The 24,804-nt window shown below is 39.1% G+C and overlaps 4 protein-coding genes across 5 annotated transcripts; 1 reads left to right on the top strand and 3 right to left on the bottom strand.

The window, feature by feature from the left end:
• Positions 1-1,127: 1,127 nt before the first annotated feature.
• LOC133845072 (chitin deacetylase 7) lies at positions 1,128-2,561 on the bottom strand. The gene is made up of 3 exons (XM_062279411.1): positions 2,261-2,561; positions 1,481-2,205; positions 1,128-1,427 (listed from the first exon to the last, which is right to left on the bottom strand). The coding sequence occupies exons 1-3, from the start codon at positions 2,510-2,512 to the stop codon at positions 1,178-1,180; spliced, it is 1,227 nt and encodes a 408-aa protein (XP_062135395.1). The 5' UTR covers positions 2,513-2,561; the 3' UTR covers positions 1,128-1,177.
• Positions 2,562-6,325: 3,764 nt separating this feature from the next.
• Positions 6,326-7,922, top strand: LOC133843416 (uncharacterized). The gene has a single exon (XM_062276942.1). It carries the CDS (start codon positions 6,408-6,410, stop codon positions 6,846-6,848), a length of 441 nt encoding a protein of 146 aa, XP_062132926.1. The 5' UTR covers positions 6,326-6,407; the 3' UTR covers positions 6,849-7,922.
• A 2,346-nt stretch (positions 7,923-10,268) lies between these two features.
• Positions 10,269-11,099, bottom strand: LOC133844378 (uncharacterized). Its single transcript, XM_062278330.1, has 2 exons — positions 10,607-11,099; positions 10,269-10,550 (listed from the first exon to the last, which is right to left on the bottom strand). Exons 1-2 carry the CDS (start codon positions 11,010-11,012, stop codon positions 10,531-10,533), a joined length of 426 nt encoding a protein of 141 aa, XP_062134314.1. The 5' UTR covers positions 11,013-11,099; the 3' UTR covers positions 10,269-10,530.
• A 5,384-nt stretch (positions 11,100-16,483) lies between these two features.
• LOC133842374 (rho guanine nucleotide exchange factor 25) lies at positions 16,484-23,734 on the bottom strand. 2 transcript variants are annotated; one of them, XM_062275431.1, is made up of 7 exons: positions 23,298-23,734; positions 22,188-22,355; positions 21,753-22,086; positions 17,412-17,498; positions 17,242-17,346; positions 17,046-17,177; positions 16,484-16,985 (listed from the first exon to the last, which is right to left on the bottom strand). In XM_062275431.1, exons 1-7 carry the CDS (start codon positions 23,561-23,563, stop codon positions 16,542-16,544), a joined length of 1,536 nt encoding a protein of 511 aa, XP_062131415.1. In that variant the 5' UTR covers positions 23,564-23,734; the 3' UTR covers positions 16,484-16,541. The 2 variants fall into 2 exon arrangements, with proteins under 2 accessions (XP_062131415.1, XP_062131416.1); XM_062275432.1 differs by lacking the exon at positions 22,188-22,355.
• Between the last annotated feature and the right edge of the window lie 1,070 nt (positions 23,735-24,804).

Below are 24,804 nucleotides of genomic sequence, written 5' to 3'. Positions count from 1 at the left end.
ACAACATTTTGGAAGCTAGCTGCCCACAAGGCTACGTTCTGGCCAACAAGCACTGCCATAAGCGAGTGAGAGCAGCCCCAACTATGAAAACAATGAAGTGATTCATTACACTTTGTTAAATACACTGAATTGAAAATTAAACAAAATACAAAACATCTACACATTGAATATGTATAGTTTTTTGGATTTTAACTTCAGTTATATTGTATAGGAAAAACCATTAGTAAGCAACTTTTTAATTCCAAGGTTAAAAGCAAGTGAAGTGAAATACTCTAAAGATAGGAATCGTCGATTTTTTCTGTAGACACTTTTGTCGGCTGTAAATGAATATTTATGAGACAGTATCTTTGTGGCTAGCACTCTAAATTGAGGGACATTATAGGTAAAAATGAAAAAATAATGTTTGAATTTGAGTTTTGGAATCGAACACAATTTTGCTGAATTCTTGATAATGTTTATAATCGAAACTCCTCAACCAGATAGGAATTTTATCATTTCTTCATAGAAAATTATAAATTTGCGAACAACCAAAGGCTTTTATTCCAAGCATTGTCCGCTTAACCTGTCTAAGGTACGAGTACGTAATTGTTAACCACAATCGCATACATATATGGAAGAGTGTGAGCAATGACAATGACCGAAACTACAGTTCAGCCATCCCAATTTAGGCTGATTTGCAGACAGAGCCTGCAGGATGCAAGTTACACCATTATCCAAAAATACAACAACACTGCAAAGTCAAGGAAAGGTGTCACATGTAGTCGCCATGACGTTGTCCCCGCTGCTGTCATTTATCGGTAGCAGCTGCATTGACGTCCAATGGACAGCAGAGAGCCACCCAGAGGATGGAATGGGCATTTATTCGTGCCATAAAATATGGCAACTCTTAGGCTAGGACTAGCGAAATTGACAAAGTCTCGTCGTGGTCATTAACATGCCCGGGTAATAGGGGGAGAGCACGGTCTGGGGACGGACTAAGTTAATTAAGGACCCCACGACCGGGGAGCATAATTTGAAGTCGTTTATCAACAACATTTCCGTGGGTACGAGCGCTGAAAGTAAATTGGCTTAGATCATACAAGTATACTAGTAAGCTGCCCAGACAATACAAAACAACGAAGAGCACATTATTCATGCATTATTGTACAGTGTTTATTGCCTACCACGTCTGTAACATTTACATATTCAGACCCAATGGATTTTTCAACCAGGGATACACAATTGGGCACTTGTCGCAGACGCTCATGTAGCGGATCTCCCCAGTCGATGTCTTCTCGACATTACAATGAACCGCCTGGCATTGAGTCTTCGGCTTGACCTCACAGCTCTTGAAGGGTTCTCCCAGCACCGGTTTCTTCACATACTCCAACATGCGTGAAATGCCCGTCATATAGACATCCGGATAGGTGGAAAGGTGATGCACGAATCTGTTCAGGAGAGCATTAGAAGAAGAATTATGCCCACTGAAATTTAAACTTACTTCTTGAAGGCAGCAAAATTATTGCGTCCTCGGGAGAACCAAGCGGCATGTAGATACATTCCAAAGGGAGCCCGGTTACTCTGGTAATGGCGATTAAAGTTCTCGAGCATCCATTCGAACAACGCATCAATTTCATCAGCGGGAGGATAAGCACAAGCATCGATCATGGAGCAACTGTAGCCCTCAGTATCAGTCCATGTGACCATAGGATTCACCCAGACACCAGGCAACTCAGCATTGGGACACGGGCCAATTTGGCAGTCCTGCACGGACAAGTAGTCGAGGGTATATGGCCACATGGGCGGATTCTTAAACTGCTGAGTGGGCCATGAGCTATCGTAGGTAAGGCCCAAACTCTTTACAGCCTCGAAAGTTTTATTTCCAGAGATTTGAAGGAAGGGCAAACGCATGCCCTGAATCTTCTTCGGATCGACCTTGGCAAATGTCTCTAGGATCTGCAGCTGGGCTCCGAACTCGCTCTCGATCGTGTCAATATCCGCCTCACGCCAGTAGTCCGTACCATCACCGTGGGTCACAGAGTGCAGGGCAATCTCATGGCCAGCATTGTACAAGGCATTCACACGCACATAGTCCGTGTACTCGTGGGAGAGGAAGAAGGTGCCTGTGGCTGGGCAGCCATCGGGATTGGTCAGGCCATCGAAGAGTAGATCGTATTGGGCATAGTTGACGGCATTCACGGCATCATCGAAGGTGATGGTAACAAACTGGCCATCGAAATTAGCATAAAAGACTTTCGAATCGATTTGTAATTGAATTTACCTGAGGTATCTCCTGTTCCTTGCCCTTGAACTTGGGCCGTGGCAATGTAGCATCAGAGCAACGACAATCGGGCAGCTTGCACTTTGCCGCAGAGCATGGCTCAGCCTTTTGCAAGTCTAACCTCGCTAGCTGTGGCGCCACAGTGGTCTTCACCTTATTCTTCGACTTTAGCTTGTTCTTCGTCTTCTGGCCATCACAAATCAAAGTTGTGGCGAGTAGCACACCGAGTATTAGAACAATTGCGTATTTCATGCTGGACCAGCGTTTCAACCGTTTTCAACTGTTCCGCAGAGTAAATGAAGTTGACTTCAGCTTTTATAACATGCGATCGGAAATCATATCTTATCGAGATAGCACCAATTCAAATTTGATTTGCTTGTTTAACATTGCTAGTGCAATTACTCATGGGTGTGCCTATGTACTTGGTTTCGACATTTTCGGAGATGTTTTCACCTTTGGTTCAAGTGGAAATGTACAAGAAGAATATAATTATGATCGAAATGAAGCAAAACTTAAGCTTCAATTTATTTGCATTCTCAACAGTCAATGGTACTTAATAATACGAGGGTGGGCTGATAAATAGTCGGCCTAAAAAAAGAAAAAATTTGTTAAAAATTCGTAAATATTTTATTCGATTAGTGTTTTCTATCAGCCGATTACTGTGAAAGTTTCATGCGGTTTTATCAACACTGGTAATTTTGGCGGGACTTTTAGCGCATTCACTTTTGCATTGTCGTCAACATGAATAAAATCGAGTATCGTGCTGTCATAAGATTTCTGTTTTTTAAAAGAGAAATCCAACGACGATATTAAAAATGAGTTAGACAAAGTTTATAAGGATTTAGCTCCATCGTTTTCAACTATAAAATATTGGACTGCTGAATTTAAACGCGGGCGGACAAGCATTTTTGACGATGATCGCCCGGGTCGTCCCAGAGAGGTGACAACACCAGAAATTGTGGATAAAGTCCATGGAATGATATTGGATGATCGCCGAATCAAGCTGCGAGAGATTGCAAATGCTCTAAACATTTCTCGGGAACACGTTGGAAACATCTTACGCGAATTTTACACATGAGTAAGCTTTCGTCAAGATGGGTGCCGCGATTGCTCACAATGGAAAATAAGCGCAACCGCTTGCACATTGCGAAGGAGAGTTTGGCATTGCTTAACGCAAACAAACACGAATTTTTCGTCGTTTTGTGACTGTTGACGAAACCTGGATTCATCACCATACACCAGAGAGTAAGGAACAGTCAAAGCAATGGATTTCTACTGGAGAAACGGCACCGAAAAGACAAAGATCGGTTTGTCGGCCAACAAGGTGATGGCAACGGTTTTCTGGGATGCCCGAGGTGTAATTCATGTGGATTATCTGGAAAAGGCAGAACAATTACGAGAGAATACTATTCCAATCTCTTGGGACGATTTGATTCGGAGCTGAAGAAAAAAAGGCCGCACATGGCGAAGAAAAAAGTTTTGTTTCACCAGGACAATGCTCCCGCTCACAAGAGCGTTGTCGCCATGTCGAAATTGTGTGAATTGCACTACGAAATTCTACCCCATCCACCCTATTCTCCAGATTTAGCACCCTGTGACTATTATTTATTTCCAAACTTAAAAAAATGGCTTGGGGGTAAGAGATTTCATTTAAATGAACAGGTAATCTGTGAAACAAACGCCTATTTTGAGGACCTGGACAAATCCTATTTTATGGAAGGTATTGGGAAACTGGAGGATCGGTGGTCCAAGTGCATACGTCTAAAAGGAGATTATGTTGAGAATTAAAAAAGCAAAATTTAAAAAAAACGTATTTTCTTTGTAAGGCCAACTATTTATCAGCCCACCCTCGTATTCAATGACTATCAAGCTTATAAGAGTACAGTAGTCGGGTGAATGGGAAGCCATAGCTCTACTACCATAAACACTGATAATTTCGAAAATACTTTTCAAGCTATTTTCAATTATATGAGCCTTGACTTTGGTTCACCCACAAGTCGAAAACTTGCCTCATTAGCATAGACCGAAAGTCCTGAACTTAACAGCTGAGATTTGCGCCTGCGATTTGAGTGGAAAAGTTTTTGTTCCGCAGAGAAAATCCAAGCAAAATCGAAGTAACTGCAACCCAAATTATGACAGGCCCAACAAATGCACTTGAAATCGTAAACAAGTGCTTCAAACTTTTGTGGCACGACAGAAGCTCTTAAAACAAAGCCTGAAATATTCTAAAGTGTTTTGCCAGCCACAAATATTTCCCCCGTTCCGCTAGACTAGCCCTACATTCACATCCCATGTCAATCGCACGCCTCCACAATCGCTATCGCAATCGCATTCGCATCCAAGGTAATGCAGTACGTTGGCCAATCAGAATTCTAAATCCGAACAGCGAACAGGCAAAAGTGAATAGTCACCGACAAGTGGCGAAAGCTGGAAACGGGAAACGGAAAACAGGAATCAGGAAACAACGGGAGGGATATTTCTTGGTTTAAAGATGCAGATATTTGGCTCAGAGTAGTTGCTGATTGAAGTCGTCATGGGCCGCTAGAGAATGCAGCGCGTTGCATGCAACAGAACGACATGGATTTCTTGTCGTCGCGCATATGCCGACTGACATGGGGTACGCCTACAATTCAGTTTGGTCACGTTCTAGGGCGTTACCGACAGGGGTAGGTGCCCCAAGTGCCCTATGTACCCACGTGCCACGTAGCCAGCCAACCAACAGACGGCAAACGTCAGGCCGACAAACGAACGAGAACGAGAACGAAAAACTGTCGGCTGCAAGCGGAAGTAGAAGTGGAAGTGGGCGGCAGCCTTGCCCACAATCTCTCCACATTCTCAGTTCGTATCGGTTCGATGTTGCAATTGTAGGGGCAACATCGAACGCAACATGTTTGAGTGAGTTTGATGCTCTGCCTCCGTATGACGTATGCGCAATGTGTCAAATAACAACACAACAATACTATATGTTAGTGCTACTCATAAGATAATAATGATTGAGGACAGCTTGAGACCTGAAAGAGATTTCAATTTTTGCCTGCATCTTGTTGGAGGTTTATTGAAAGTTTATTGACAACCAATCTCAATGAAGATGAATCGTATGCCTCTCGCATCTCTCCAATCTGCATCAAATGCCGTGTCACAGTTCTCACATGTGTTTCACCAAGGCGCATCAGTGCGTGAAATCAAAGTGAAAATTTTTACTCATGCTACACTCAACAAGAGTCTCACGTGGCGCAAACTGTTTTAAAATGCAAATTTTGCCTTAATAAAAATATAACTCATATGCTCGCAGATCTACCCCAAAAGAAACTCACGCACGTCTGAACTGAGAACAAAACTACAAAGGGGGCGAGAATACTATAATTGGCAGGGGACGATGGGGTGGAGGGAGGCAAGTGTGAGTCGCATTTGCGTTTGCCAATTTTCACGATAATCACAGAAACTAATTTGCATAGCGAATGAAATAGAAGCGACTGCAAATCTGCGCTAATCAAATCAACCCAAACGCACAAACTCAATTTGCCGACCACAACGTATTTACTTACATAAACACGCAGATGCTCTTACAGCACAAACATTGCTTTTACTATTAAGGTAAAGAACACTTTGATAAATATTGTAACTATTTGAACTAAGCCACTTTCAAGAAGAGTTTAAAAATTCTATACACCATATTTGTCAAAAAGAGCATTCTATCTTCGTTGTAAACTTTATTTCGCTATTTCCAATTGTAATCCATTGTAAAAGCTTATTTTCTTTGCAAAGATTTTCGGCCTTATGATAAGTCTCTTATTACATTTCTCAGATTATAAAACTCTGGTGACTTGCATTATGTTTACATTTGCATCCAGCACAAGGCGCAGGCTATGAACAATAACAAAAGTTACAACTGGAAATCCAAGTTAGATGTAACGTCTTACATTTGCAACAAAAGTAAACATATTTCGGTCTCTGCGGAATATTTAAATTAATCAGTCTAAGCTCATAGATGTGTTTGTTCAGAATATTTGAATTGGTTTTCTCATAAATCATCGTGGAGTTTCTTGTCCAGTTCCTTTAAGTATTACCCTAGACTGTTATTTCAAACAATTCTCGACATCAAAAAAGTGTGGAAAACTTGAACAAAATTTATAAAGTAAATTCAAAAATGTCAAAAACATTGCATGGGAATCAAGAGGAGTGCAAACGAAAACTAGAGCAAGTGGTTAGATTCAACAGAAATCTGCAGAGAAATGAAGTCCTTACCTTGCACTACCTTGGACTGCCTTATGTCGTGTTGTCACGCAGCCCATTGCTGCGCCTCAAGTTGCCCGTGAGCACCTTTAATTACCATGATGGCGACGATTGTGGCATTGCGTTGCAGTTGATATTTACCTGCCCGGTCAATTATCCGCTGCAATTGCCAAAAGTCGATCTAGTTGAGAAGCGGAATGTCAGCAACGAGTTGGAGCTGAGTCTGCGCATGGAAATTGCTTCGACGCTGGAGAGGCATTTGGGGCTTTATATGATTGTGGCAGTTGTCACTCAGCTGCAAATGCTGCTCAACAATATGGCCAGGCGATTGCCGATGTCTTCCAGAGGCTACTGACATGTGGTGACGAGCTGAAGCTGAAGCTGACGTTAGAGGAGGAGATACTGTGTGTGGAGTGTGGAGTGGAGCTCTTAAATGTTGAGTGTATTTCGCTGTCCCAACTGTGCGATTGCAGTAGTAGTAGTTGTTGCCAGTCATCACCATGCTGAGGTGTATGTCCTTGTTGTCTGGACGCGTACGAACGTGCACAAACATGTTTGCTGTGCCCGTTGCCGTTGCCCGCAGCCCTTAGACGTAGCTCACGCAGAATACGTGACTTCTGGCATTGACATCATTGGCGGGCGACCTGAAGTGTGCAACACTTGGCCAAACGTTAACACGTGCCATAGCAGATGAACGCAACGCGCCACGACGACAGCTCATTAATTGGCGACTGTGGCACTTTCAGTCCAGTTTCAGCTTCCACCCCGTCCAAACTCAGTCCAGGCCGGGCCGGGCCGGGCATTGCATTAACTTATCTTTTATGCGCATGCCAAAGCATTTGCCATAGTTATCCTATCTTAAAAGTGACACTACGACTTTGCTCAGTTAGCATATCCACATATACTTTACGTATACTTTTTAGCTTCTAGCTTCAGTGCTACATTTCCTTCCGACGCCGCCGCCTCAGCGCACTACAAATTGGTTGTAAAAAAGGAGCAAGCAAAGGAATATGTGTGGCAAAGACTGGCTCTGAGTGCAGCAGTCGCTTCCTTGGGCGCATCCTGTTTATCCTCAAAGATGCAGCAACGTCAAGTCCTTTGCTCTCATGCCGGATGTCTCTGGGTAATTTAGATAGCTGCTGCAGTTGTTGCTCACAACTTGCATAATGTCACTTTCAAAGACTTTTGGGGCCAAATTGCTAAAAACGAACACGATTGCATGCCAAGCCAAAAGTCTTTTTTCTACTACACATAAGGAAAGTCTTAAGTGCTTAATGTGATGAGCACTGCATCTAAAAACTTGTACTAAGTCAATCGAAGATGCAGCTGTACTTAAGGGAGTAACTATTGAAATTGATCTTTGGATGTGTATTGCTAGAAATTTGTAATAAATGATTCTTAATGCTACATGCTAATGTTAATAAGCACACTGATTGAGAATATGTAGATAGATAATTCGCAGTAGTATTTAGAAGACAAATATACCTACGATTTTATGAAATTTGATTCAGTTAATTTAAATAAAAAGTAAATCCCTTTCATATATATGTACGATATTTAATTAGGGAGAGAAAGGTATTCTCGGACTGTCAGTGTTAGTTTTTTGTAACGATTATTCAATTTAGTAAATAAGATTGAACCAATAAACGTTCATAAATGCATGACATTCAGATGTAACAGTTCTGCTGAGAATTGAGTGAGCGTGAGTAAGACTCATATGAACTAAACGAATGCATTACCTAAAAAAAATAATTGATCAAACGAGAATGGTACTCAAATCTACTCAACTTTGTGAACTATAATGAAGTACATTCTTTCTTTTAGTTAAGTGAATGGTTCGATCGAACTTGCTCAGAATTATATGATACTTTTTTATATAAGTACTCTTTTCTTATATTATCAAGTTATTAAAGTATTGAGTATTTTGTCGTGTTACAGTTTTACTCGTCAGTATATATGTCATATATTTTATATTACCTGTATGCATTTATATACGATGATATCATTTCTGGCATAGAAATTCAGTGTTCGAGTTCTTCTTACTTAGAATCTGCTTGCTTGTTAGATTTAGCTACAACTGACGCAATTTTGGGCGACCGCAAACATTGCGGACTACAAGCAGAATATATTTCAATGGCATTTAATCTTTAATGCTGCTGTGACGACATTGGCGACTGTATGCCCGAAGGATTTGTGCGTAATGAAAAACTGTCACGGCATAAGACGACGACAAGCTTCCTGGCTGCCGGTTGGATAAGTGCGAAGGAGGAGGGTTGGAAAAAATAAACGAGGCGAAGAGAGGCGAAGGAGGTGCTGGGTGATGGGTGAAGAAAGGCAAAGGCGACTAAGCCATCGCAGGTATTGCAAAATTGAAAAGCGCTCGTCGAGCTTGTCGTGGCATTAAAATCGCAAATTTGTGTGCGTCGCCAATGCGGCAAGCCATTCAGGACATTTATGGCCGGTAACTAAACGACGCGACGCCAGGCAGACAACTCCGGAGACAGGCCATAAAAACCGGCGACGCTTGCGTGATAAGCGCATAAATCAACTCCGAGATGTACGTTTGCATCGCCGACAAAGAGTTCTAGTCTTTGTGGACCTTTAAGCTAGATGTGATGTCTATCAGTTGATGCGCCACCTCAAATTAGCCGAGCTGCTTCCATTTTTTAATTATCTGTAATGCATCTCGAGACATTTATTTACCGAAATGAAATGAACAATGGAGTCGTTAATTTATGCTTTATTGTTTCTCACTTTAAGTATTCTCTTAGCTCTTGAAAAAGAAAATATAGTATAAGATAGTAGATACCGCAAGTCTTAGAAAATGTAATACATTCTCGACCCAATTTTAGAGTTCATTGTGAGTTGTGAGAGATGAAATTTCCACGCGAAATGAATTTTCGATGGATTATGACCACAGACCACAGCAGAATGGTCAAAATGGATTCCTGTTTGCCTTGTTGGAACTTTGAGCTCATTGCTTATGCCGGAGCACGAAACAAATTCAAATTACAAATTATGTTGTCATTTGTGCGCTTTACGAGGCAGCAGGGTGGCCCCACCTCCATCGCCCAACCCCCTCCTTAGAACCTTCAACCCCCACCAGCTGCTGTAGAGGACATTGCAACGTGACGTTGACTTTGGGCAGTAAATGTTAATCCTCTGGCAATGTCTGCGCTTCATTTCGCGCGGTGTCAACTATTTAGTTTCCGGTTTTAACTTACGCCATAAACTCGGCATTACGTGTCCGCTTTTATTGCATACTTGCAAGCGTCTCACTCGTCTCTCCTTCTTAATAATCCGCTCTGACCATGGTCGCTATGGCTGTGGGTGGAGCATCAGCACACCACACAATAACAATGTTTATAGCCCCCAACCAAGCAGTCAGGTCAAGTCTGGTCCATCGCCTAGTTGCACACATGGACATGCACACACACATGCTCTTCTCTCATATTTATTCTCGCGTTGCAGTCATAAATGCGCTTAATTGGTAATTTCAGCAGGAGAAGCCCTCGTGTGTGTGTGAGGAGATTGTAAAAGTTGCAATCGGGTTGCCAAATCATAAATAGAACATATGCTTTTGTAACCATATTTTTATATTTATCATTTTATGTAGTGCTCTCCACGAAATCACTGCGAATTCTGAGTGTTCTCGAGTATGCTACGTGTTGCAGGAAATATGGAAATTATTACGTAAATCTGAATCATATAAAAACATAGTTAGCTGGCATATTTATATAAGGAAAAAGAGTAAAATAAATAGAAGCACATGAAATTTGCTAAAGAATTATTTATTTTACATTTAACAATAAACTCTGTAAGAAAAACTTATAAATCATAAAGAAAATGTTCTGCACACTTGCTAATAAAATTGATTATTAAAGTCTGATCAAATCCAATACTGTTACGACATAATTTTGCAAATATATCTCATATTATGTGTAAAACTAATGGATCCAGTATGCCCTTCCTACATGCTAACTATAGAATAATAATTACTCGTACACAATAATAATTTTGGGCTTCATGGCTGAGGTTTACAAATTCCTTGACTCATCTATAATATGAAACACAAATAGATATAAATAATTAAAGAATGCATATCGAGCTTACCCACAGTCATGCGGTCAGGTTTCTGGTCTTCCCGCTCAATCATATGGAGAGCACTGGTTACCATCGGAATTATGTGCTGTGATCCACGATACAAATGACGAATGCGTTCAAATTCCGTGAATATGGCAGCCACCAAGTGATCGGGAAAATTGTTCTTCGATCGGATGTGGACATCGGGAGCATCGCGGGGATAGAATCTGGGACACTTGAAGATCAACTTGCAACTGATGCGTGCATCCGCTGGTACCTCGGTCTCAATGTGTCCGCAAACAAAGACCTCCAGCTGGAAAAAGTGCGGTGACTTTCGCACCTTCATCGGACAACCGAGCAAAGCGAGAGTTCGCAGCTCTGAATCACGCAACGCCTTGCAAAAGGAGCCAAGCTTCTCAAGAGGAACACTGTCCATTGTAGAATTTATTCGAGTAATTGAAAATATAGAATTACAGGCTAGTGTAGTGCTGAGAGAAAGCTACAGACAGTCTGAAATACAAGTATTGACTGAGCACAAATCTTAAATGACCATTAAAAAAGCCTACTTCGATTTCGATTTCATACGCTCCGCTTCACACTTTCGAGACGTGAAAGTATTTCTATTGTCCTTATTAAATGCGAATATTGGGAGAGATCAAATGACAATTGAATAACTAACGTATTCATAACATGGTTTTTCCAATTCTCTCAATGAGAAAGTCATAGAGCAAGTATTAATGTCATTGTTCCCGCACCCACTTGACTCGACGCTGTTCTGTTCCCATTCTCATTCGCATTCGTTGAGCATGGATTCTATTAAAATCGCCTGTCATTGCTGCCTACCATCGTTATTGTCCGACTAGCAGAGTGCAAACAGAGCAAACTATCACAGCTCAGACTGCGTTTGACTTCGATGCGCCATTTGCAGATGGGTTGGGCAGCTGCTTGGCAGACATGCTTAGTCCCTTAGACATTGGCATTGCCAGCGACGTCGACGACGACGACGATGTTGTCTTCTGGCAGAACCATTATTCTTCAACAACGTGCATTATATTATCCTTTGGCTGACTATAGAGCGGCACGGCACCGAACGGAATGGAATGGCATTTGTATGCAGGCTGGGGCGCGAATTGCATTTGGGGATTGGGGCATCATGCGATGGGGTCTTGGGGACGAGCCTTGCCTTTGAGCTGTCGTCGCTGCAATTTGTATTGCCGCCTTCGTCGTCTCCGTCTCCATCCCCGTCCTTGTCCTCGCCCTTCGTTGTAGCTGTTGCTGCCGCCTGTAACTTGTTTTTTATTGGTTTTCTCGTTTTAAATTTCAATTTGGCGTTGGCCTGTAAGCAAGATGTACGAGTATGTACGAGTACAAGACGTAGCCCTTCCGTGTGGCATATGTTGGCACGCCAGGTGCACAACCGACCGGGCGATTTATACGCGTCACAGCGTCAGGTTGACAGTTTCCGTCTTGCCAGCTAACTGAACTGTCATTCAGCACAAGAGGCAAGAGATGAGGTGAGGTGTGGCATTTGGCATTTCTCGCCATCCACCCGCGATGCTCTTATTATGCTATTAGGTGTATGGGCTCCTCACATTTTACACCGCATTTAACCCAAAACATGCCACTTAGCAGAGCGCATTTATCAATACGTCGGGGCGTATACGTGATTTTTGTCCTCACCTCACAACATCACCTCAACACTCAGGCAGCACAGTTAAACACAACACAACACATCAAATTATCAGGCATCATTATCGTCATTATCGTGATCATCATCGTCATCAGCTCGCAACATTCAATACGTGTTTAACCTCACAGCCAAGTTGAAGCTGCGATTATCAAGCGTTTCCGCTTCCGCTTCCTATTCCCATGCCCATTTCCATTTCCATTTCCATTCGCATTCCTCCTCCCATTCTTGCCCAACTCGAATTCCGCTTTCAGCCTTTGCATCATTTTGTGGCTTACATCTATACCCCAAAAATTACATGCCTTTGCTTTTTATCTAATGCTGAGCCGCATTCTCAGGTCTTAAAGACCATCGAATGTGTCGCTGTTGATGCTGCTGTTGCTGCTGTTGCTGCTGTGGGTGTTAGTCTAAGTTTAAGTGTGTGTGAAACGTGCGTCTGCCTGCAGTCGTTTTTCACATTTGCACCCAACAACTGGGGAGCAAACGTAGGCACAGCTTTGGGTCTGTAACTGCTCTTTTCTCTGCCTCTGACTCTTTGTCTGCCTCCTTCCCATGACAATGCTCTAGTCCTGTATCTCCAATAGAGCCTTGCTTGTGCTGAGCGTATGTAATTCGATCTATTATCAGTTGTCGTCGTCCTGAAATTCTCGCATTCACATAGCCATTGTTGTTTTGCTTGATTTGTGCTAGCAATACTCGTTGTGTAAAAGAAATGCTGCACAGTGGTTCAAGGGTAAACAAGAAAGGGAAGGAAATAATACATAAAATAAATTCAATCGATTGTTTATTTAGAGGCATCATGCTTTAGTGTAATCGATACTTTTAATAAATTTGTAATATGTACAAATTTTGTATTATATTTTAATAAGCGCAGTGAGAAGAAATATTAAAAGTGTGACCATCAAGGAATACAGTCACATTGTGGTAATTTTGTAATGTATATATGGGCACAATTACAACACAATCAATTAATCATGTAATGAAACCATAATATTTGGTTTTACAAAATAGGTTCTTTGCAGATTAAGCACTATTGAACTAGAAATGATTAACCCAAGTTTCACTGTGCTCGAACCGAACACCTTGCGAACATCCCAATTTAAGCTGAACACATTGTTTCACGTACCATTTCACAGCCGAAATTGGAACTTTTTCAAGCCCAAACACACAAAGACAAACGAATACACTCGAAAAACACAAACCCAAATCCAGAGGCAGCGACAACGACAACGAATTTGAAGATGACAATAGAGATGGAAGCATTGATGGAAATGGGCTCGGAGGAGGGTCCAGGGAAGGGGACATGCGTGCCTAAGTGTTGCATTTACATGCGACGTAATACAATTTGTGTCCTCTGCCTCTGCCTCTGCCTCTGCCTCATGGGCGACAAATGCGCTGAGGCGTGAATTGGATAATTTATACTATACGCATTTGTGAGCAATGAGCAGAGAGTAAGCAGCAGGCAGTAGGCAGAAGGCAGTAGGCAGTAAGTGACATCTGACCCCCAAATCCAATGAAGTATGTGGGCACCAGTGCCGCCTCAAAGTGTTGCCCGGGATCGAAGGGCTGTGGCATGCGAATATTAAGCAAAAATTAGCAACAGTTGCGTGCCAACACGGTCTCTACACTCGACACTCCACACTCCACAGTCAGACAGTTGTCTACGAGGACGAGAACGAGTATGTCAAGTTAATTTAATGTAGCGTGAATTGTGTGTGTGTCTCTCTCTATGTTGAAGGGGGATGTGTGATGGGTGTTAGCGGAGTGTCAGCTGCTATGGTGCCTATACAACAACTTAAACATATGTTACGCCTAGGCGATGCTACGTGCAATAATTTGCTCAATTACTTGGTAAATTTCTTCTGGATGCTAACCAAAAAAACCAACACAAAAAAAAAAACGAAGAGGAATATTTGCCTTGTTCTTCAACTTGTCTCCATCCATCTCTGTCCTGGCCTTAAGTACGTGAGCGCACATGTTAAATTCAAATAAATTATGCCTCAAGGCATTTTACAATTCTATTGCCAGCTTTTAGGCACAATATTGTGAATTGTGTTCAAATGCGCCCGAAACTTGTTTTTGCTAGCTCTGCCCCACAAATTATGCATTTAGTCGAATAGGGAATGGGAAAGAGAAGAAGATGGTGATGGAGAACGAGAACGAGAACTAGGATGAGAATGAGGACGAGAATGAGAATGTGTGGCATGTGTAGGCAACTACGTGAGAGGCCTGCAAAACCGTAGCCAATGGCCTGAAAAAATATTGAAATATTTGCTTAAGTCTGCAGACTTCATCTCAAAACTTACACTGCACTTTAGTCTTTAGTCTTCAACGGATGTCACATGACAACATTTGACATTTTCTATACTTCTTAAATGAGCTACCCATGAAGCTGAAGGGTATTTTAAAATTCCGTCTAGAGTCTTCGTTATACACATTAAATTAAAGAAAATTTCAAATAATGAATGTGAAAATTATTGAAAAACTGTTTTGTATTGCGAGAGTTAGTTTCTAATAACTTTCATATACAATCTCAAATTTATCGCTTCTACTATACGAAGAAACATCCCATTCTTGATGTTTTAATGTTATTAGGAACAATAAACTCCAACAACTTCGATGACACTTTCGATATCGCCGCTGTTTCGGAAAGACCTTGATATTTTCAATCAAGATTTTCTTTGCCAATATCGAAATTTCACTTCATGGTTTGTACTATAATAAGTGCTTACTAAGCACACACTTTTAATAAAACTTGCTATGATATTTATTCCAATTTACTAATTCATTTTACTAAAATGGTGTCACTATAGTGTTGAGAGTTTCACGCGTTAAAATTTTAATCTTTTACATTATAGCGTTAAAAAATATAAAAAGAAATCTTTTCATCATCTTTTTTTAGGTTTAAAATTCTAGTAGCGGGTATCTCACAGTCGAGCACTCGCGACTGTTGCTTTTTTGTTTGTTTTTGGAAGCTCATAAAAATGTCAAATCATTTACATATACGTCAGCTAAGCGACAACTACTTGACATACATTAATACACTTACGCTGCCTGCTAAAGGACATGGCATTATCCCTTATCCTCAAAAGGCAAAAACGACAACTTAACTGACATAATACAATAAAGCAACATGCGCGGCGGACGTTTTTTACCTTCCTCTTTCCTTTTTAGGATGCATGCATAAAAATTATCTTGAAACACTCCAAATACCGTTAGACAGACCCCGTTTCGACCTCCTCCCGACTTTTGGTCTTTCATCCGCTCGAAAGTCAAGCTACATTTTTCTTGCTGTTGTTATTCTTCATGTTTTATGTGTGTGTGAACTCTCTTAACAAATTGGTTTTGTGCAAATTTTGTGGCACACACACACACACATGCCTCTTGCTTTTAATCCTACGAAGATAGCTGAAATTTGCAATGCATACTTTTTGGTGCGCTTGTTTAACTTCATTAGCGTTCCTTTTTTGGCTGTGATTGGCCTGAAGGAGTCTGCACTTTGGCCATTTGGGAATGTCCTTTGGCATGCAATTTTCTCAAGATAGATTATAATTTTGTCAATTGCTTGACCGGATAATCAGAGCATATGCTTTGCTTTGCTTTACTTAGCTTTTCTTTGAACAGTGGTTCATGCTCTGAAGTCTATTGCTTCATTTTGTGCAGGAAAACTCTTGACATAGAGTTGCGATTATTAATATATATTCTCGTTGGTTGGTTTTTGCCTGTTCCATGTGAGGAGAGGAAGGCGTCGGTTCATTAGCCGCCCTACGCGAGCTCAGTCTGCCGTGACAGGTTTCTTTGCTCTTCTGCAGTCTGTCATAAATTCTAAACAAATAGATTTGTCACAACATTTTTGGTGGCCACTGTGTGTCGCAGGAATTGGGGAAATTGGCCAAGGGAAAGAGATACTTTTGTGGGTCTGGGAGCAAGTGTGCGTCACAGCAGAAGATGAAAAGCTATTTACATTTTGCATTGCTTCTTCGTGCTCAAGCTCAGCAAGGACAAACAAAAAGCACAAGCCGAAGCTGAAGCTGAAGCATAAGAAAAGGCAACGGCAAAGGCAATTTATCATAAATATTTGTCAACTGCAGCAAACTTATTTTACGCTCAGACGGACAGGAAGGGCAAGGGAAGTGGCAGATGTATGTGACCACTCGCACTCATCGTATTCAGTACTCAGTACTCAGTATTCACTACTCACATTGACACTCATATTCATATAGAAATAACTTAGCTTTATTCTAGGGCTTATCCAATAATCGTAGCGTAAAGATAGAACTATAAATATTGCCATATCAGCCAAATGGCAAGCCCCACGCCCAGCACCAAGTCCATTGGCAAGCTGAAGGTATTGAGTTGCGATTGCTCGTGTCGAGCTATCTCGATGATCTTGTGGGTGGCAAGCAGCCATTGCTTCACTACCGAAGCCTCGGCTGCCACAAAGGAAAACTCCTCCCGCTTTCCTTTGTCCTTATCGGGATGCTTGACCAACAGATTGACAATCTTATTGGCATTCGATGTAGTCAACTCCAGCGGACGTTGCAATTCCACATGCTCCCAATTGTAATGCTGGCGATACGCCAAGCGACGCTTTCGCACCTCGGTGCAGACCAAGCAACGATCGAAGAGAAACACTTTGGCGCGATACTTTTTTTTGGTGGGAAAATGCTGTGCATCGAATTCCGTGGATCGCCGGAAATTTCCCTGCAGCTTCAGATCGAACTATAAATACAAAAGAATACTTTGAGTACAACTTCTTTCAATGAAACATTCTTTTGCTACCTCATTGAGTTCATCTATGTTGGGAATCTCCTCAGATTGATTGACAACATCCAGCTGACGTCGCATTCGCGTCTCCAATTTACAAACGGCACTCAGTACAGGCTTACAGCTAATGCCGTTTTTGTAGAATTCCTTAAAAGAAAACATACATATATTTAAATATTATTCAAATATTAATAAAGCGTCGTATACTCACTGATATGAATTGCTGCAAGAGCAATGGATATCTCGTCAGTCTTTGTATGGGCTGCATTAAAAAACTGTCAATGCCCAGTTTGTCTTTTATTGAGGTTTGATAGTTCTGCAAATAGAATGCAAATGTCGTCATATTAAAGTCACATTCCAATAATAATTCAATTTACTTGCCTGCAACCATTCGCGGTTTTCCTGACGCAACTGCATCGACGATTTCTTGCCCATGGTGAAGCTCACATAGCAATACAAATTGTTTTTCTGCGGCGAAATGAAAATATATGAATTTGATTTAAATGTTATTAAATGTCTGACAACACTTTTGACACATCTGCTATTCGCAAATATGTCGTTTTTAAATCCATTCTGCAAATTTGCAAATTCTTGGCATGTGATTGTATGAAAGCAAAAATAACTTTTTAAACATTGTGCTCGACTATGAGTTTCTTCGTTCTTCTCACAACTGAGTATTATAAATCAAATGAAAATCTTTTTAAATAGAATAAACTTTTCACACTTAAGGTTTCTTAAACTTAAAATACCTCAAGGAACAGTTTCTTTATTTAATATTCTGATAGTCATCTAAACATTGAAAAAATGAATGCAAAACATTTAATGCAAATGAAATTTTCGATGTGAAAGCAAAAATAGTTTTATTCAACATTCTATTTGACTAAAAGTTTCTTCGTTCTTTCCGCAGAATAGTTCAAAATAATAAATCTATTTAAATAGGAATTATTCTAATTTTAGATTTCTTCTAACTTAAAACAGCTCAAGAAATAATTTAATTTTTTAATTATCTGTCAGTCATCTAAACATTGAAGAAATTAATGCAAAACACAATTCAAATGAAACTTTCGATATGAAAGCAAAAATAACTTATTCAAAAGTCTGCCTAACTAAGAATATCTTCGTTAATTTCACAGAATAGAATAAAATAAAACATCTATTTAAATACAAACTATTTAAACTTAAGATTTCTTGTAACAAAAAATACATTAAGGAATAATTTCATTATTTGATTATCTATCATATCTATTTCACTTACAATACCAATGGAAGTAAAAATAGTTTATTCAACAGTCGGTTCGACTAAAAGTTTCTTTGCTCTTTTCACAGCTGAGTATTATTTTAAGAAATAAAATAAAAATCTATACAAATTATTTGCATTTAAAATTTCACCTAACTTAAAACACCTCAAGGAATAATTTCATTATTTAATTACCCATCAGTCATCTAAACATTGAAGAAATAAATGCAAAACATTTCATTCACTATGCAAATGACACATTCGGTACGAATGCAAAAATCTGCAGCTCAGTTAGACTGCAAATACGTTCTACGACAATTGTTTAATTTAATAATTGAAGACATTTGACATGCAAATGCAGTCAACGGTAGGAGAGTTGTGTGTATGTGTGTGTTTGTGTGTTTTGAGTCGTATCATCAATCGAAAGCCGGAGGCAAATGCAAATATTGTCACAACACCAACATTAAGTCAACTAATCTGCCTCAAACTCGAAGTCTGTCAAGTAATGGTATAATTATTTCGCCATTAGATTATGGGCTTTGAATTGCTCGTGGCAGTCAGTCGTTGATTGTTGGTTGGTTGGTTGGGGTAAGGCTTAATAGTCATCGGATAATCAAATTAAATGCCTGAAAATATAATCTTGGCTAAATATTTGCTGTTGTGAACCAGTTTGGAAAATGTTTTGCATCACACCTTCAACACGGAGACGGAGCCAACGAGCGGAATATCAATTTTTCACTGGCTTTGCTTTTGCCAAGGTTCACAGTTGATTCCGAGCTGGTTCCGATTGTCTGTTGTGTGCGGTGTAGAATTACGTGACTTAAATGCTCAAAACTTACGATTTCGCCCAAAAGCCAATTTCTGCTTAGTTCGCGTTCATACACAAACATATATACTCAAGCATATATATATTCGTGTAGATTATATACGTATATGTTGAGTATTTTTATATAACAACTGAGGTACTGAGTAAGTCAGGCTTTAAAATTAAAATGGGTAATACGCTGACACGAAAATTGAGCCATGTTCATTGTTCGCACTAAAATCACAAAATCTTGAAACCCTTAACATATAATTACTTTATAGCGCAACTTAACTTTGTCAGCGAAATAAAATTGTTATCAACAAATTGTAAATCATGTTTGTTGATATTATTAATCATATTGTAGATGAATTTTGTTAACATCGAGTATTTATTTGTCGACTAGGAAAAAATTTCAATGTGTCATTTCATTTGACTTATAAATAATGCTTTTTATGGTCGTTTTTTATACCGATTTATGTCCAAAATTTAATGCAACAAGTTTCAACATAAGTCGAAAAGAAATAAAGCAAACAAGTCGTAAACTGTAAACCAGCTCAAGTCAATGAAAAGCTCTGAAACTCATTTGTAAACGTTTTGAAATGAGAAAACTAATCAAGTAGGCAATTATTTCTGAAAAGCCTCATTAATTTGTTTCGACAATATGCTGAAAGGAAATACATTTCAGCCATCTATTTAGATATTTGTTTATACAGCACGTTGCCAAAATATATCTAAGAATATGGCGATATATAAACATTTGCACGCTTTTATTATGACGATTTTTCTCTCCTCAGTTTTGTGTGCTGTGTGATTCAATATTCGTTTAGGATGAGTGAGAAGAGAACAACAAAAGCATAAATCAGATAGCTGCTTAACAAATTTTTGGGATATATCATGTTTTTTTAAGCATTAACGCCGCAAAATTTGCCAACTCCCTAGCACTTATAATTTTGATCGTAAATTCCTTTTCAGCTCAGCTTGAAATGGGTTCTTCGGAATGTTACCTGTGAGTGTTACTCCACATGCAGACTTTGTTCCAGCTTTTTACATTCTGGGAATTCGATATGACATAAGATCACATATTTATATGTGGTATATACCCATTCAGAAAATTTAAATTGTTTGATTGGCTTTGCACTGTCGCTGAGCCACATGTTACCGCAACCACTATACAAAGTATCTCCAACAAATATTGTTGAATAGAATTCTCATGCAACATGCTTTATCTAATGACTTAACAAATAAATACAAAAATTAAGAAATTCTCACCGAGTCTCTCTCGGAGAGAGAGAGCGAGAGAGAGAATAATACGTGTCTATTCTCAAATCATTATTTGACAAGCTTTATAGCAAGACCTCAGCTTTGAGCTCCTACAACCGATGACGTCATCTTATAACGCCGACAATAAACATTTCTGCTGTTCAGTACGTCGCAAAGTTTTAAATTGTGTACTTTTTGTTTACTGTTGGCATTAGCTGATTATGCCAATCTTATCAGGGGAATTTGCCGGGCCTACACACATACAAACTCATTCGTCATCGTTAGGGTTTTGCTTTTGCTTTTGCCATGCTAATTACTTAAATCGCAAATAGACAACATTTCATAAGTCAATTTTGTAAATAAGAGTCAAGTATCTACAGCGTCAAAAAAAAAATGTACTTATATAATTTTAATTCACAATCATAACAGGTAAAGAATATCTTCACACAATGATGTATATTTATAATAAAATAAAATAAGAAACAATGGCATAAATTCCCGGATGGGCTTGGCGTGAACCAAGTATCTTATTTCTGACACCCAACTGTTCGGCGTTTCGTTGGTAATTTTCAATGAAAGTACAAAGACATGAGCATAATATTAAACACTTGGCTTATTATACAATGTAACAATTGGAAAATGTTTTCAGGCTTGTCATGAGGTGTGATTAATAACTTCAAATGAAAAAAGTATCAATATTATTTACAATGAAATCGATTCATAGTTAACCAAATGTTGCTCGCTTGACGTAGTTTCGTCATTTCGTATATCGTATATTAACCCATCATGAGTCTAAATTGAGCTGACATTATTTGCATTAATTGCGAAAGACAAATAAAACATGTCGCTAAAAATAACAGTCAATAATAATAGGCGAAGCCCCATAAAACCGCAGACAAATGAAAACGTCATTTTAAAAATACATAGAAACTAGCAACGCAAATATTTATTTTACGCAAATTGCTATATCGAGTCCAAACGCTAAAAATCACTTTTTACAGAAATATCTTGTTTTTTACAATTTTGTTCTTTGTTGTCTTTCACTCAAGATATATTTTAAAAACAAGTCTCTGCCTGGTATATCTAATATATACTTTCAATATTTCAGGCATAAATGTGCTTGGTATTTATACATTAATTTGTATTAAGACGCAACTTTTAGTAACCATAAAAATAACGTAACGACCTCAGAGTCAAGCAATAAAAATTAGCGACTATTAGTAATTGCATTATAGAAAAATTGAAAATATCTTTCGTCTCATAAAAATGTAATGTGTAGTGGAATAGTTATTTCAAATATTCTTCTTATTGGCACAAATCTGATCGAAATTGCCAATGACTGGCAGACTGACAGCTACTCCCACATTTAATGCTCTTGACCACTGACGGCATTCTATACAATAAAAAGCGAGGTACTCACCTCAAAAAGAAGCGCAAATTCATCGAATAAGCTCTTAAGATCGCGCTGATTGCGCAACATTAAGGGAAGAATTTCGGTTTCGTGCAACTCGAGGATCTCCGAGATGTTCCCGAGGAGCAGTTTCTGTCGCTCTTCCCCTCGCAGTCCATCCGGCAGGTTCTCAGAATCTTGTAGTTTTCCATAATTGAGGAGTCCCTTGCGCAGATTGTTCACATAGTTGACTTCGGTTTGAATCAACTCATCGATTATGAAGCTTATCTTCTTTGAGGCATATATCTCCGATTGATCGCAGGGAAAGAGATTCTCTAACGACAGTGTGTCCTCATCCTCGTGGCTAAATTGAATGACGTCAGAAAGATCGATACTTAGCAACTCAATGTGAATTGGAGATTACAATGAAGATCTCTGAGAGAGAGATAGAGCTGAGTTACTTACTACTCATCCCCCAAAGTCTCGAAACTGAGGGTATGGGTGAGAAAACCATTGTGCGAACTGTATGTTGGTGATGAATTCGCTGTTGGGGATGTGGCAGGTGGAACACAGGTTGTTGATGATGCTGTTGTTGGTGCTGAACTTAGGTTGACAGAGCACAATGAAATACCACTGAAAACACAAAATAATGTGAACACTCCAAATGAAAACCAAACATCGATATATGAGCCCATGTTTTCAGATTTTTTTGTAGACAAGTTAAAATTCTGAATTGCTTCAAAACTTTCGGAACAACTGAGATGTATTGCATGCATTGTTGGGAAGTGTATATTAATCTTGTAGACTATAAGAGATAAGGGTATAATTTTTTTTTTTTTGACATAATAGCTACAGTTTTTATGGCTCTTGGCTACGAATGGATAAATATTTTAGAAGTGGTTCAAGAAATGATTTTATATAGCCAAAGACGATCTACTCTATGGTATATTATGAATGAACAGTATATTTATATACGAAATATATCTTTTGGTATATTTCAGTATATTTAGGTATGTTTTAACGGTAATACTGTTGTTTTCCGTTTCGTTTTAAATCGGGCATTTCACCGTCGATTACTCTCGACAAACACATTTTTGCTTGTAGATTTCTCAATAAAACTTTGCCCCGAGAGGGTTAAACAAATAAGAATTCTATTTAACGAGAAGTATTTTTTCTAAGTATCAAGAAACTGCGAGCTGGAAGTTTCCATAAAAAAATTTGATATTGTGTTGTGTAAACGGAAACTGTATCCTAAACATCATGTGATTTAAACTCTCTGCAGCGATATTCATTTTATTTATAAGTATGCACTTAATACATCCGATTGGCGAGCGTCAACTATAAAATTTTATGCAACACATCCGGAAAAATTACCCAGAGCGATTAGCAAATGACCGCGACATTTGTAAACTTTATCATTGCAAATTTCTTATCTTATCACATAGACGATACACATGCAAGCAAGCTCTAATCAATAAAGTGAAAACCGGAATAGCTGGGGAATGAAGAACAAGAACTAACTATCGAATAGTATTCACAAATGAAAGTTTAGGAATAACGCAGAGTTTGGCGCACCTATCACAATCCGGGATGCCATTGGACGCATTCAATGATGCTCTTGGTGAAATGGAAAGCCTCTTGGGTGATGTGGTTGTAGGAGTTGTTACAATAGGCTCCGATGATAGAACCTCGGTTTCAGTCACTGAACCGACGCTATCTGTTTTCTTGGGATCCGCATTATCGCTCAGAATATGCAAATACACATTCAGCACTTGCACAAAGGCGATGACAAGAAAAGTTATGGCAACAGGTATCACGTCAAACCAATTGATGGCAAACATTTCACAATCTTTCACAATTTGTACACAATTCAATAAATTAAAGTATTGGAGAGGCCATTGGATATACGACGCGTCGATCAATTGCTATACACGTAGTTTAATCGCACAAACGAATCACGCATTTTATGGTAAACCGCAGCAACCGACACGTAGCAAAGGCAAACATCAACTAACAGAATCTTTGGTGTCCACGAGCTTTCGATGTGATCGCTAAAAACTTTATAGCAAAAGCTCAAGCTCTCTTATTGAGCTCACTCTCACGCTCTTCCGACCTTGCTCTCTGTATTAAGCATGGCCAGCACGCGTTTGGAATTTGTTTATAAACAAAATATCAAACTGTAAAAATAATTTAATATTTTTTTATTAGTTCACTTTGGTTTTCTGTTCGATAGCTAAAATTCCTAAGCATTGAAAATAGAGTACGTTATGGTAACATTAATGGTAGTATAGTGATCATAACTTTTGAATTTGCTTTTGGTTTCGCCTTGAACTTTGCATATTTTTGTTACATTGGTCTATGTGAGCGAGCAAAAGTTAGTTTTAGAGTACTTGTCATACTTGTCGCATTTAATAGATCACTACGACTAACCAGACGTTTATTAGTTAGCTGTACTCTCGACTACTGATATGCGGTATAGCAACGCAAATTTATGGCGATGATCTCAGAGAGACAGATCACACAGTAGCGACAATATAACAAATATATATGCAAATACTTATAAATACTCTTTTTTGCCGTTAATGTCATCGCTGGTAAATCTAACAATTAAACTGCGGATACATTATTTTATTCATATTATTTGCAATGGATTTTTCATTAGCACACTTTGTGCTCATCCATACGCCCCCCAAACAATTTCCATACAATTGTGGACAATTGGAAGATTCCACGAAATACAATTATTGGCTGGGCGCGATTGATGTACTACATACCCCGTTGAGAGGATGAGAGGAGAAGTCTGCCAACTGTTTGCATAAATTAAAAAAGAAGAATCTCAATAAACAAATGTGTTTATCTCATAAAATGCTTATTGAACTTTGAATGCTCTTTCAGAAAGTTTCACAATACGAATATCAAAAGATATGATAGATAATTTTTAGATATATGCAAGTACATATTACATATTCTAATATATATATTAATGGATGAAATGGATTGAAAATAATTAAAATATTCCAATATTCAAAATAGCTTTCTTTAAAAGGGTATTTCATTTTCGACAAGCCAAGTTTTGCGCAGT

The sequence above is a fragment of the Drosophila sulfurigaster genome, chromosome 3 (assembly GCF_023558435.1).
Source record: "Drosophila sulfurigaster albostrigata strain 15112-1811.04 chromosome 3, ASM2355843v2, whole genome shotgun sequence".
NCBI lineage: Eukaryota > Metazoa > Arthropoda > Insecta > Diptera > Drosophilidae > Drosophila > Drosophila sulfurigaster.
This window is presented reverse-complemented; position numbering and strand designations above follow the sequence as displayed.

Coding starts and splice junctions, on each gene's coding strand:
- LOC133845072 (XM_062279411.1), bottom strand. CDS start 2,512: ATGAAATACGCAATTGTTCTAATACTCGGTGTGCTACTCGCCACAACT. Junction 2,206..2,260: donor AGGAACAGGAGATACCTCAG/GTAAATTCAATT, acceptor TTCGATGGCCAG/TTTGTTACCATCACCTTCGA. Junction 1,428..1,480: donor AATTTTGCTGCCTTCAAGAA/GTAAGTTTAAAT, acceptor TCTCCTGAACAG/ATTCGTGCATCACCTTTCCA.
- LOC133843416 (XM_062276942.1), top strand. CDS start 6,408: ATGTCAAAAACATTGCATGGGAATCAAGAGGAGTGCAAACGAAAACTA.
- LOC133844378 (XM_062278330.1), bottom strand. CDS start 11,012: ATGGACAGTGTTCCTCTTGAGAAGCTTGGCTCCTTTTGCAAGGCGTTG. Junction 10,551..10,606: donor ACCTGACCGCATGACTGTGG/GTAAGCTCGATA, acceptor TTCATATTATAG/ATGAGTCAAGGAATTTGTAA.
- LOC133842374 (XM_062275431.1), bottom strand. CDS start 23,563: ATGTTTGCCATCAATTGGTTTGACGTGATACCTGTTGCCATAACTTTT. Junction 22,087..22,187: donor GAGACTTTGGGGGATGAGTA/GTAAGTAACTCA, acceptor CATTCAATTTAG/CCACGAGGATGAGGACACAC. Junction 16,986..17,045: donor ACATAGATGAACTCAATGAG/GTAGCAAAAGAA, acceptor TTGTATTTATAG/TTCGATCTGAAGCTGCAGGG.